Source organism: Heterocephalus glaber, unplaced genomic scaffold, assembly GCF_053883595.1.
Source record: "Heterocephalus glaber isolate CG9 unplaced genomic scaffold, H.glaber_assembly_v1.0 deba00000347, whole genome shotgun sequence".
NCBI classification, from domain to species: domain Eukaryota; kingdom Metazoa; phylum Chordata; class Mammalia; order Rodentia; family Bathyergidae; genus Heterocephalus; species Heterocephalus glaber.
The window spans coordinates 21,246,083-21,260,361 of NW_028258143.1; the positions used below are offsets into that span (position 1 = coordinate 21,246,083).

General features: G+C 36.0%; 1 protein-coding gene across 3 annotated transcripts in view; it reads left to right on the plus strand.

Moving 5' to 3' along the window:
• Nucleotides 1-14,279, plus strand: part of Ptpn4 (protein tyrosine phosphatase non-receptor type 4) — a 192,836-nt gene that overhangs the window by 72,642 nt on the left and 105,915 nt on the right. For all 3 annotated transcript variants that reach the window (XM_004836053.4, XM_013076728.3, XM_021236579.2), the window contains exon 3: nt 2,185-2,292. In XM_004836053.4, the coding sequence (XP_004836110.2) occupies nt 2,185-2,292 (108 nt within the window). The remainder of the gene's footprint in view (nt 1-2,184; nt 2,293-14,279) is intronic.

Here is a 14,279-nt window from a genome sequence, read left to right on the forward strand (position 1 = left end):
ACTTGCTACGTGACGTGCTTCCCCATAGATCACTATTACTTAAGCAACTATACTTATAACCTTATTAATTGATCATAGCTCTAACCCACATTGTACCCATGTGGTTGCGCTTTATAAAATTTCCCCTAATAAGTGTGGTCCTCGGCCACCCATCTGGGACCCCTCCTGACTCTCAGGAGCTGAAAATCTCTCCTCTCAATCAATATTTCTTACTCTTAACTTCCATAGTTCCTAGAATTCATTCTTCAATTTTAGGGAGCACAAACTTGGTGTATCTGACATCTAACATGTTGAGAGATATAATATTTCCCCTATATCATATAGAGGTCTGATATCATCCCTGTATCAATACTAATCATGTTTAGGCTTCCATTATACTTGTTGACAGTTACTACAGTAGTCTCTATAATTTTAGTTTTTGGGTTTGTTTTTTTTTAATAGTACTGGAAGTTGAACCCAGGGCCCCATGAATATTAGGCAAGCTACAGTAGTCTCTTAACATCTACATTTCATTGTACAAAGACACATATGATCTGCTGCAGCTTTGTTGCCTTGTTTCCATGTTTTGGAGTTTAAAAAACATGTTAAAAATTCTGTTTTAGGTATGTTGAGTTGTGGCAATCAACCGAACTTGCTATACCTCCAATTGAATGGAATCTACTGTGTCTTGACTAGAAGAGTATGTTAGACTCTTCTTAGTAGCTTTAAAAAAAGACTAATTCTTAGCTTCTTCCTCAGACCAATTTAAACAGAATGGGAAGGGGTGGGAAGAAAGGTTGTATCAATATAGAAAATATTTGCAGGTAACTGAGTGGGCACCAACATTGAAATGCATTGTTAAAGCATGTACTTCTTGCCATTGATTTGGCAAATAATCATTTGACTCAGTTCTGGACGAAAAGAAACAGAGGTCTTTTTGTAAGGTAACTTTACAAGGAAATGTGTTTTTTTAAAACATTGTCCTGTATAGGTATGAACCTTGAAATTGCTATAATAGTCATACTGAAGGCTCACATACACAACCAACACAAGAGTGCAGTTGAAAGAAGTGGAAAGAAAAATGGTCCTTGGTTATATCTCTCATTTGCTGAATCATCTAGCTTTGAAATCTACTGAACCTATACACTTTGCATTATTTGAAAAAACTATAACCTTAATGTTTCAGTTCTGAAATTGAACTTATAGCTAAGTTTCCAAACTACCATAGCTAGTAAGAGGAGAACTTAGTAGTAAAATAACTACTGTTTACTATGTTGTTCTAATATTTGCCTTATATAAATAATTGTGCAGTTAACATATTGCTGTGTGTATAACTACTTTCCCGCAAAATTAGAATTTGCTACTTGGGTTAGCATTAGCATGTCATAAGTAGTTAATATTATTATTGCTCTTGTTTAATATTTCCAATTTGTTTTCTCAAAAGGTATCTATCTATAATATTAACAGTAATGAGTATGTTTTGTTTTATTCATTGAGTTTTATTTTTTGCATTGTTATTTATGCATGTTATTACGGCATGTCATTGTAATTTCCCAGTTTCATTTCTTTTATTACTGAACCCATTGATCATTTCACTGTATTTTTATGCATTAGTTTTATTTATTTTTCAGGGAATAATATAATTATATCTTTTGTACCAAAATTTAGCTGTGGAACTTGGGGGAATTCTTACTAAGACAAAAGGATAACTAATAATATCTTCATGATAGAATTGGTGTAAGATTAAAGTGAGATATTTTTCTAAAGATTTCTGAGTCCTTTTGTAATGACAGTAATAGTTCTTTCTTAAATTTGCTGCAAATAATTTTATCATTTTTTGGTATTATTTTACACATAATTATATTATGTCATTTATCAGTCATAATTTAAATGTAAGAATAAAATGCAGAAGAAAAGTGATGTGGATAAATATATAAGATAATATGGCAGTAATATGAAATAACAAAACTACCATGATGATAGCCTGAAAGGAGACATTTTCAAAGATTTCTTTTTATTTTTTCATATTTATTATATTTTAACTAGTTTGCTCAAAAGAGTATTGTTGTATGTGAACTCTTTACTCTCAAGTCATAGGTATAAATACAGATACCATTTTAAAAGAAGACAGAAAGTTGAGCAGATTAAAACCATAAAGTATATGAGCTTATTAAAGTTGATTTCTTTTTTTTTTTTTTCTTCCAGAAACATGATCAGGGGCAAGTTCTGTTGGATATAGTCTTTAGGCATCTTGATTTGACTGAGCGAGACTATTTTAGTTTGCAGTTGGCTGATGATTCCACAGATAACCCAGTAAGTTTAAGCTGTTGCCTTTCTTTTTAGTTTTTCTCTGTTCACAATATAATGTTCACTAATTTAATGAATTTTAAATTTTTATTTGAATAATTATAACTTTTGCTGCTTTAAACATGGGTATGCATATATCAGTATAATATGCTAATTTTAATTATTTTTCTAATATACCCAGGAGTGATATAGCTGGATCAAATGGTATTTTTATTTTTTTGTTTAATTTTGTTTGTTGATTTCTTTGAGGACTCTATTACTGATTTCTATAGTGGTTATACTAGCTTACATTCCCACCAACAGGTAGGAGGTTTCTTTTTTTCCTTGCATCTTTGCCTCTATTGATTTTTGTATTCTTGATGATAGTCATTCTGACTGGGCAGAGAAAGAATGTCAGTGTGTTTTTGATTTGCATTTCTGTATGTCTAAAGATGTTAAACATTTTCTCATATATTTATTGGCCTTTGGGTTGCCTTGAAATTTCCTCTACCAGATCAATTAGTCCATTATCCTTAAATTAAGCCTCCCACAAAGTCTTAACATGAATAAAGTGTAGAGAAATTTTTTGCCAGAGAGTAACATGCATGGCCTGTAGTCTAATTCCCAATGGAGTCTCTGTTCCCTGCAAGTCTGGTGTTTATTATCTGTGCTCTTATCAGCATTATGATATACTGAGACATCTAATAGTCAATAAGTTATGTTTACAACATTCTAGGTTTCTCTAGCTGATATCTTAAAACCTTTCCAAACTCCTGCAAAGCATTCCAAAGACTTCTGAGCCACATGGTCAGGTAGTCACAGGATTGACAGAAATTCTCTGTTACCAATTTTCTGTATTGGTTAGCTTTCCCACTGCTGGACAATATACCTGACACCTACAACTATGAGGAGGAACGTTTTATTTTGCTCACAGTTTCAGAGGATTCAATCCATGGCGTAGCTGAGTTGCTTAATTCGTGGTGGTCAGGAAGCAGAGCTGAGGGATAACAGTGCTAGAGAGGAAGGAGCTAGACACTATGTATAGAATCCAAGGCCACACCTCCATCATGAAATAGACACACCCAAAAGATATACTTTACTAATCTCCTAGGCAGCTCCAAGCTAGTCAAGTTTACAATTAAGTTTAACTATCAACAGTGGCCTTTATCATGATTCTGTTTATCAAAGCCTTGAGACTGTATTATTTCTGTGCATTTACTTTGTAAAAATTTTTAAAATACTTATCAGTAGGAGAAAAGGTAAATTATTGATTAGTTAGCTTGATCTTTCTATAAATTCTTTTTTTTTGATAGTTTATATTGTAATTATAATATTTTACTGGTTATTCTTTATTTCTGTATGTCTTAATATTGTGGTTTTCCAACTTGAATTCCTATGAGCATCACCTGGAAGGGTTCTTAAAAATACAGATTTCTGGGCCCTGTGCCTAGAATTTCTGATTCATAAGGTCTACTGTGGAGTTCAGGAATTTGCCTTTCAAACAAATTCCTATGTGATGCTAATGTTCCTGGTCCAAAGAGCCATATTTTTAAAATCACTGATAAAAGTCAGTGAACTAACAAAACAACTAAAATCTGACTTAATTTATTTGGAATAATTTGATTTATCCTTTGAAGGTTTTTGTTTCACGTAATGCAAAGTTCTTGAGTCACTTTATTTTACCAAATTTTAGGACATACAGAAAATTTCACATAGAAGAAGACCAGTATTTACCAATCCATGATTTTAGTATAACATAGTTACTAAAATACTTGCTTATATCAGCCTGCTGCAGACAGGCAGGTCTGTGCACACCCCAAACACGCCGAATCAGCCCACTGCAGACAGGCAGATCTGCGGACACCCTACCAAGGACCCAAGTCCGACAGAACATGCGGAATCAGCCCAACCCCAGAAACAGTCCACTGGACGACACCCCCACCCCCGCACCCCGCTCCTCTGTACAGCCACCTGGTTCCACACTACAAAGACGCAGAGGACACTGGACTACAAGACCACAGTACTGAGTCCTGGTGATCCTGGCCCAGAGGTAGTGTCTTCTGAGCCACCGTCCCACTGCTCCTGGTCCAGAGGAAGGGGCTTCCCGGCCACCATCCCTCCCGCTGCTCCCAGCCCAGAGGAAAGAGCTTTTGGGCCACCTTCTGTCCCGCCGCTCCTAGCCCAGAGGAAGGGGCTTCCGGGCCACCATCCCTCCCACCGCTCCCGGCCCAGAGGTAGGGGCTTCTGAGCCACCATCCCACTGCTCCTGGACCAGAGGAAGGGGCTTCCCGGCCACCATCCCTCCTGCTGCTCCCAGCCCACAGGAAAGGGCTTTTGGGCCATCATCGTACTGCTGCTCCCAACCCCTGTTCCACCTCTCCTAGCTCAGAGGAGGTAATCCGTGCAGGTGCCAACAGCCACCCCAGCAGTCGAAATGAGAAAACACATAAATAAGTCTCAAAACCAGACTTCCAGATCACCTACAGCAACTCCAAAGGGAAATAAGATGGAACACTCTGATACTCAACCACCTGGACCCACTGAACTGGCAACAAAAGGGGATCTGGAAAAAATGAAATCAGAAATAATTTCTCAGGTAACAGGAGAAATTGTGCCCCTAGTGCAAGACATGATTAATAAATCTAGAGAGGAGCTCAGGAACATGATGGAATCCCAACGTAGGAAACAAGTGGAATCCATAAAACAGATGCAAATAGATTTCCAGGACATGAAAAACTCCACTGAAAGTCTACACAGCAGAATGAGCCAATGTGAGGACAGAATTTCAGATATAGAAGATAAGATTGCAATTAGTGACTAGGAAAAGAAAAATTGCTTCAAAATTATAAGGAAACATGAGAAATAAATCCAGCAGCTGCTAGATGATGCAAAGAAGAATAACATAAGACTGATTAGAGTCAATGAAGAAACAGGAGAGAGTGGAGATGACATAAAAAATCTCTTCACAGAAATAATGGCAGAAAACTTCCCAAGCAGGGGAAAAGAGCTTGACATACAGATAAGTGAGGCATATAGGACTCCAAATAGCCTTGATCAAAAAAAAATCTACACATAGGCATATAATTGTTAAGATTCCAGAAACACAACAGAAGAACAAAGTTCTACAAGCAGTTAGAGAAAAGAAACAAATCCCATACAAAGGAAAGCCCATCAGAATCACAGCAGACTTATCAACACAAACCATCAAGGCAAGAAGAGCTTGGAGTGACATATTCCAAGCCCTAAAAGCAAACAGCCTCCAACCCAGATTGATGTACCCTGCAAAACTATCTTTCAAAATGGATGGAGAAATAAGATACTTTCATGACAAAGAGCACCTTAGGAACTTCATGAATACCAAACCAGCACTCCAAAGAATTTTACACAATATCCTAGGAACAGACATTGAGAATCACAACCCCAGGAAGCAAAGCAGAATGAACCCATCTGGCATGACAAGAAATTAAATGTAAAGGGGGGAACCCAACAAAAAGAAAAAGTCATGGCAATGACAAGTCAATACATTTCAGTTATAACCATCAATGTTAATGGTCTCAATTCACCAATCAAATGAAATAGACTGGGAGAATGGGTCAAGAAGCAAAATCCAACAATATGCTGCATACAAGAAACATACTTAGTTCAAAAGGAAACTCATAGACTGAAAGTTAAAGGGTGGAAAACAATACTCCATGTGACAGGAACCCGAAAAAAGCAGGAGTAGCTATCCTCTTTGCAGATCAAGTGGATTTCAAACCAACACTGATTACGAGAGATGAAAGGGAAGAATCCAAGAGGAAGAGATGACAATCATAAATATCTATGCACCAAACACTAGTGCACCCAACTATATAAAACAAATACTAATGGACATGATAAGTCATATATGCACTAATACAGTTGTAGTGGGGGACCTCAACACCCCACTGTCATAAATAGATAGATCAACTAGACAGAAAATAAGTAATGAAATACTAGAACTCAATCGAACTCTTGAACAAATGAACTTAATAGATGTTTACAGAGTCCTCCACCCCACAAAATCAGAATACACATTCTTCTCAGCTGCACATGGGTCATTCTCCAAAATGGACCACATACTCACACATAGAACATGTTCAAGTAAGTGCAAAGGAATTGAAGTTATCCCCTGTATATTATCAGACCATAGTGAGATGAAATTGGAGATCCATAGCAAAAGAAACTCGAAAAATTTCATAAACACATGGAAATTGAACAGCACACTTCTGAATAACCAATGGGTCACAGAGGAAATTAAAGAAGAAATCATACAGTTCCTTCAATTAAATGACAGTGACAGTACAACATATTGGAATCTATGGGACACAATGAAAGCAGTCTTATGAGGTAAATTCATAGCAGTGAATATGCTTATTAGGAAAACAGAATGAGCCCAATTAAACAACCTGATGCTGCACCTCAAGCTTCTAGAAAAAGAAGAATAGGACAACCCCAGAGCTCATACAAGGGAGGAAATTGTAAAGATCAGAGGAGAAATCAATCCAATGGAGACTAAGGGAATGATACAAAAAAATCAATGAAGCCAAGAGTTGGTTCTTCGAAAGAATCAACAAAATTGATAAACCCTTAGCCAACCTTGTCAGAAAAAGGAAAGAAAAGGCCCAAATCCATGCAATTAGGAATGAAAAGGGTGAAATTACAACAGACCCAGCAGAAATCCAGAAGATCATCAGTACCTACTTCCAGAATCTATACGCCAATAAGATGGACAACACAGAAGAAATAGACAGATTCCTAGATACATATGAATCACCAAAGTTGAATGAAGAAGACCTAAAACTTCTGAACAACCCAGTATCAACCAATGAAATTGAAAACGTAATTAAAAACTTATCAACTAAGAAAAGCCCGGGCCCTGATGGCTTCACTGCTGAATTCTACAAGACATTTAGAGAGGAACTGCTGCCACTACTGTTTAAACTCTTCAATGAAATTGTTAGGGAAGCAATACTCCCAAATTCATTCCTGGAAGCAAGCATCACCTTCATTCCCAAAGCAGAGAAAGACCCAACTGAAAAGGAGAACTATAGGCCAGTCTCACTAATGAACATAGATGCAAAAATCCTTAATAAGATACTGGCAAACAGAATGCAGAAGATCATCAAGAAGATCATACACCCTGATCAAGTGGGATTCATCCCAGGGATGCAGGGATGGTTCAGTATATGCTAATCAATCAATGTAATACACTATATCAATAGAGCCAAGGACAAAAACCATATGGTTATCTCCATAGACGCAGAAAAAGCATTTGACAAAATCCAACATGCATTTATGATAAAAACCCTACAAAAAATTGGAATAGATAGTCTCTGCCTCAAACTCATAGAAGCCATCTATGAAAAACCAACAGCCAGTATCATAGTAAATGGTCAAAAACTGAAATCCTTCACACTAAAATTAGGAACAAGACAAGGATGTCCACTATCCCCACTCTTGTTCAATATAGTTCTGGAAACATTAGCCACGGCAATTAGACAAGAGAAAGAAATAAAAGGAATAAAGATAGGAAATGAAGTCAAATTGTCATTATTTGCAGATGACATGATACTCTATATAGAAGACCCCAAGAACTCCACCAAAAGTCTTCTAGACTTAATAACCAAATTAGTCAAGTAGCTGGTTACAAGGTCAACACACAAAAATCAATAGCTTTCCTCTACACCAATGACAGACTCACTGAGAGAGAAATAGGGCAAATAATTCCTTTCACAATAGCATCCAAAAAACTGAAATACCTTGGAATCAACCTAACGAAAGAAATCAAAGGCCTCGTCTCTGAAAACTGTGGCACTCTGAAAAGAGAGATTGAAGATGATATCAGAAAATGGACAGACATCCCCTGCTCCTGGGTAGGAAGGATTAATATAGTGAAAATGGCCATACTTCCAAAACTGCTATATAGATTTAATGCAATTCCAATTGAGATCCCAGCAGCATACTTCATGGACCTTGAGAAAACTATCCAAAAATTCATTTGGAACAAGAAGAGACCCAGAAAGGCAAAAGCAATTCTAGGTAACAGAGACATGGCAGGGGGTATCACAATCCCCAACCTGCAACTCTACTACAAAGCTACTGTGATCAAAACAGCATGGTATTGGCAAAGAAACAGACCTGAGGACCAGTGGAACAGATTAGAAGATGCAGAAACAACACCAGACACACTCAGTCATCTCATCTTCGATAAAGGAGCCAAACAGCCACACTGGAGGAAAGATAGCCTCTTTAATAAATGGTGCTGGAAAAATTGGGCTTCAACTTGCCAAAGATTTAAACTAGACCTATATCTCTCCCCATGCACTAAACTAAAATCAAAATGGATTAAAGATCTAAATATTAAAATAGAAACTCTGAACCAGTTGGAACAGAGGTTAGGTAGAATCCTTGAAGACATCGGTGTAGGAAAAGATTTTATGAACAAAACCTCAGTTGCCCATGAACTACCACAAACAATCAACAAGTGGGATCTTTTCTTATTAAAAGGCTCTGCACAGCAAGAGAAACCACCAGCAGTGTGAAGAGACAACCCACAGTGTGGGAAAAAATCTTCACCTGCTCTTCTTCAGACAAAGGTCTACTATCTTGAATCTATAAAGAACTTAAAAAGATCAGACCTCCCAAATTTAAAGACCCAATCTGAAAATGGGCATCTGAAATGAACAGACATTTCTCAAACAAAGAAGTAGAAATAGCAAATAAATACATGAAAAAATGTTCAACATCACTGGTCATTCGAGATGCAAATGAAAACAACGCTGAGATTCCACTTCACTCCAGAAAGAATGGCTGCTGTCATGAAATCCACCAATAACAAATGCTGACGGGTCCGTGGGAAAAGAGGAACCCTGCTCCACTGCTGGTGGGAGTGTAGACTGGTGCAAGCACTGTGGAAATCAGTATGGAGATACCTCAAAGAACTAGGACTGGAAGTCCCTTTTGACCCCGCTATTCCACTGCTAGGGATCTTCCCCAAAGAATTAAAAGAATCTTACTGCAATGATATATGTGCGCCCATGTTCATAGCAGCACAGTTTGTAATAGCTAAAACTTGGAAACAGCCCAAATGCTCATCACCTGGAGACTGGGTCAAGAAAATGTGGTTTTTTAATAAAATGGAGTACTACTCAGCCATAACAAATGAGAAATTAGAGACATTTATAGCTAAGTGGATGCACATTGAGGCGATACTCTTAAGTGAAATAAATAGGACACACGTATAAATACTGAATAGTTTCTCTGGTGTGAGAAACTGAAAGTGTAAATAAGGACTAAATGTATAATAGGTAATGTGAAATAGGAAGAAAAGGGGCAAAGGAGAAGGAAGTGGGAGGGCTAGGGGAAAGGATAGAAGGGAATGGGATGAATATGAGAAAATGGAAAAATAGGAACAAAATCTTTGTAAATAGGGAGGAATGGAGGGGTGGAAGGGAGGGCTGGGCAAGGGTGAAAAACAAGAACCAAGAGAGACTATGTAAAGGTGCAAATTTCCAATGATGAATGTCATTATATTGTATACCTAAAATGTACCAATGATTAGAATGAATAATCGATAATGCAAAATAGGAAGAAAAGGCCCAAAGGTTTAGGGGTGGTGGGAGGGTCAAGGGAAAGGAAAGAAGGGAAAGGAAAAATGCTGACTAATGGAAAAAATGGAAATAAAGTCTTTGTAAATAGGGAAGGGTGGAGGGGGTGAAGGGAGGGCTAAGAATGGGGAAAAAATAAGCACCAAGATGCGTTATGTAAAAGTACAATTCCCAGTGAGAGATGTAATTGTGTTGTATACCTAAAATGTACCAATAAGAGAATTGAATTAACAAAATACTTGCTTATATTTTTCTTTTATATTTGTGCCATGTCTTTCTAGTGTAATATTGTACCTTAATTCAGGCTCTTACTACCTATTGCATAAACCTCCTGGGTAGCCTTCCAAATGCTTCTTCCTCCTTTTCCTTTTTTTCTTCCTCTTCCCCCTCTCCCCTCCCCTTCCCCCTCCTCCTCCTTTTTTCTGTTTTAATCCTCTTCCACTTTGGAAAAAAATGACAAGTGGTAGCTGATATACAGAAAAGTGTTGCAGAGAAAAGCAGCATCACTGTAAGCATTCAACACAGTGCTGTATTTTAAGAATTTGGAAAAAAGTTAATTTGGGTGGTATTTAAAGTAGGAGGAAAGCAGTAAAAGCTTAGTTTTCAGCAGTATATGAGATCTTGAAGTACCCTATATTCTGTTAATATTATACTTACCTATGAATTTTCTTTTATAATAACGTGACACTTGTACTTTTTAGATATATCCTCACTTTAGTTACAGTGTAGCTAATGACTAATAGGCAGTAGTTTTAAAATAGTTGGAATAATGAAGTTACTAGGAAAATTAATGATTGCCTGGAGGGTATGAAAAGAAGTGAATGAAAAGGTAAAGTCAGTAGGACTTGTTGATTTGGTTAAAGTAGAGTGAGTTCATAATAGAATAAACTTATTTATTCTAGTAGCGTTTAAAAATAACACAAAATTGCTACACAGATGATTACATATAAAAATGCTAAACCTATATTATATTCCTTGGATAAACCCCAAGATTACAATTGCTTATATATTAGCCTATTGTAGTGGAACCTTGCTAAGTACACATTAATTCTAGTATTTTTCATAGATTCCTTAAAATATTCTATGTAAATAATCATGCATGTGCCAGTAGGGACTTTTACTTTGATGTGTGTATCAAAGGAGACACGTTAAGTTGACAGATGTTTCTCTAGTATGAAGTTCCTATAAGACTTAATGGAGATGGAGGGGAAGGGGGAAAAATTAAGAACCAAGAGAGATTATGTAAAGGTGCAAATTTCCAATGATGAATGTCATTATGTTGTATACCTAAAATGTACCAATAAAATAATACTTTTTTTAAAAAGACTTGGGCTGGGGATTTATCTCAGTGGTTCTGCTGCCTGCCTCGCAAGTGCAAAGTCCCCAGTTTGATCCCAAGTACCAGAAAAAAAAAATAAGGACTTAATGGAGAAATAGCTTCCTTTCTCCAGTAAATAGGAAATATTATCCTTGTCATCCTTTTTGAAGAAGCTACTCTGTTTCTGGTTCCCTGACTCAAAAATTTTTATTTATTTTTGTATCTTTCATTGTTTCATGGGCTGCTTCAAAAGCAACCTTACATAATGATCTTAAAATCCTGTATTTAGTTTCTTTAAAATTAAATAAGCATCCTATTTGAAAAAGCAAACATAAATACTTTTGTAGCAAGATGGCAATTGTGCACATGCTAACATTGACAACTTACAAAGTACTATGTATTTTAATTTTATTATTCAGCTTCAGCCTATTAACACTGTGAGTTGAATATTATCCTTGTTTTAGACATGAAGTAAATTGTCTGAGATCACAAAGCCATTAAATAATAGAGTAGTTTCAGAAGTATTTCATATTCAGCAGTGAGCAAGGAAGGAATTTGTTGAGACTAACGGGAATATTTGGGAGGAATTGTACTCATACAAAAGTAGCTGGTTGGGTCAGTCAAGTCCCTATCCATTGGCCCTGTGGAAAGCAGTTAGCAGTGTCTGCCACTAAGTGTGAATACTTGGATTAGTGAGGTCCGTCTGTGACCCCAGGAGACTGGGATCAACAAAACAGACATCAGTATTTGAGGAAAGTCAGCACTGAGAAAGCCATGCAACTCAGTAAAGCAAATATTTTGCATGGGAGGAAATAGAACAAATCTGTAAGGATGGAAAAATATTGTCAATCTTGAAATTAAGAATGAAATGAATTTTACATAAATGTTACAATTGAAAACCTAATGTAGATTTATTTTGTCTAATTATGATTATCTTTTAATTATGATTATCTTTTTATATACCATGTATGTCTCATTTATATTTCCTTTAACTGTAAACTGTCCTTATCCATTGCCTGTTTTTTAAGTGTTGGTCTTTTTCTTATTGATGTGCACAGTTTCTTTGTATGTTAATTTTCCCCCAAGTTTTCTTTCGTCTTAATGATGCATTTTTACTGTAAATGTCATCTTTAGTGTCCAATAGTGCTTGTTATAGCATTGCTCTGTCTTTGTGATTTAAGCAAATAACATCAGTCATATCTCACTGATATCATTGATGAGGTGTAAGTTAGTGGTGTCTGTTATACTTTATGCTGTGTTAACACATCTGTTTGTGTATAAATGTATTTGTTTTTCTTATGTCAGAATATTTTGAAGGGGAACTGAATGAGGAAGTCGGGTTTTGAATAGATTATTGATCTCAATTTTGATTTTTGACAGCCATTAAAGCAAATATAATTAATAACGTTCCCTAGAAAATATAAAAAAAATTAGATTAATAGACCGGTGAGAAGATAGATAAATGGAGGGATAGATAGGGTAAACAAATGTCTTGGGGCTGAAAACCAGCTATTTATTAGCAATGTACTACCTCCAAATGTTGAGTCATTTGGCAGGTCTATACAGTCTTTGAATAAATATTTTTATACATATTATATGCCAAGTCTCATACTAGGTGATATTCTCTTTGTTGATTGAAACAGATTTTAACCCTGACCTCATGGAGTTTATAATTTAGTGAAAGATACAGGCAATAAAAAGGAAAAAAACTAATGATATAATTGAGAAAGTCTTATGAAGGAGTTTAGTGTTCCTTGCTTGCTTATGGAAATAACTGAGTAACTGGGAGCTGCATACCTCCCTTTGGTAGAGTGGTCCATGAAGGCCTTTTGGAGGAGGTAGGATTTACAGTAATAAAGAGGAAGGTGTCAGCCATGAGAAAGCTAGAGAAGGATATTCTGTGAAAAGGAAGGTTGAAATTAAGAGGCCAAAGATGGCATCTTTGAGAAAGAGAAAGGAGCCCACCATGGCTGGACCTAGTAATTTGAGATGAGGAGGTAAAAAGAGACCATTTAAGCTGTTTGTTGTAAGGACTTTGGATCTTTGACAGAGTATCAAGAGGTGTTAAGCAAAGGAGCAACATAGTCAAGTTTATCACTCAGTTGAGGATAAAGAGAGAGATATAAGAAAGAAACAGCAATTAAGAGATGATAGCCAGTGCCTAGACTAGAAACAAGGATGATGGCAAAGTAGATAGAGAACTGGTAAATTCTAGGAATAGTTTGAAGGTAGAATCAACTGTATTTAATGTGTCACACATTACAGATAATGGGAAAATTCATGGACTATTTCCAATTGTTTGTTACTAAATTCTAATGGTGCCGGGGGGTATAGCTCAGTGGTGGAGGGCTTACCTAGCATGAGAGAGGGTTTAACTCCCATAACCACCACAAATAAATAAATAAAAATATTTATGTGCTTTTCATGGAAGCAATATGGGTGGTAGGAGTTAGGTTTATAAACAGTGATACATAACTTATATCTATGAAAAAAATTTATATCTATGTAGGTCTTTGAAAACACTACCAGATTGTTAGTATCTCATTTTGGGTTCTTTAATTTCTTTTAACTGAAACATGTTGGCGGTTGAAATATTTTCTGAATTCAGTATAATTTTCCAGAAATAAAGCTTCGCTGGCACTCAAATATTGAGACTGCTTTAAATCATTGTACACAAAAAGCAGTTGTTCCCTAAACTAAACATTATCTCTTATAAAATTAGTGAGTTTTAAATTTAAAATTTTTTATGAGGAGTAGGGTAAAAATTGTAAAATTTATTTTATGGAGTAAATTTTTAAGTTCTGTAGTTCTTGTTTTCTCTTACGTGAGTGTAAAACCCAACATTTTATTTTATGAAAGGTAAAGAGAAGTTTTAAAACTTGCTAGATAAAATAGTTAAATTTATAGATATCACTTCAGGTTTCTGTAGTTACCAAACATCTTTACTTTTGAAAAAGAGATTGTTGCTTATTATATAATTTTATGGGAAATTCAAATGAAAACCTTAAAGCTATCCAAATACATTCAATAATTTCTACCATAATTTTGTTAGTTGATATGAATAATAT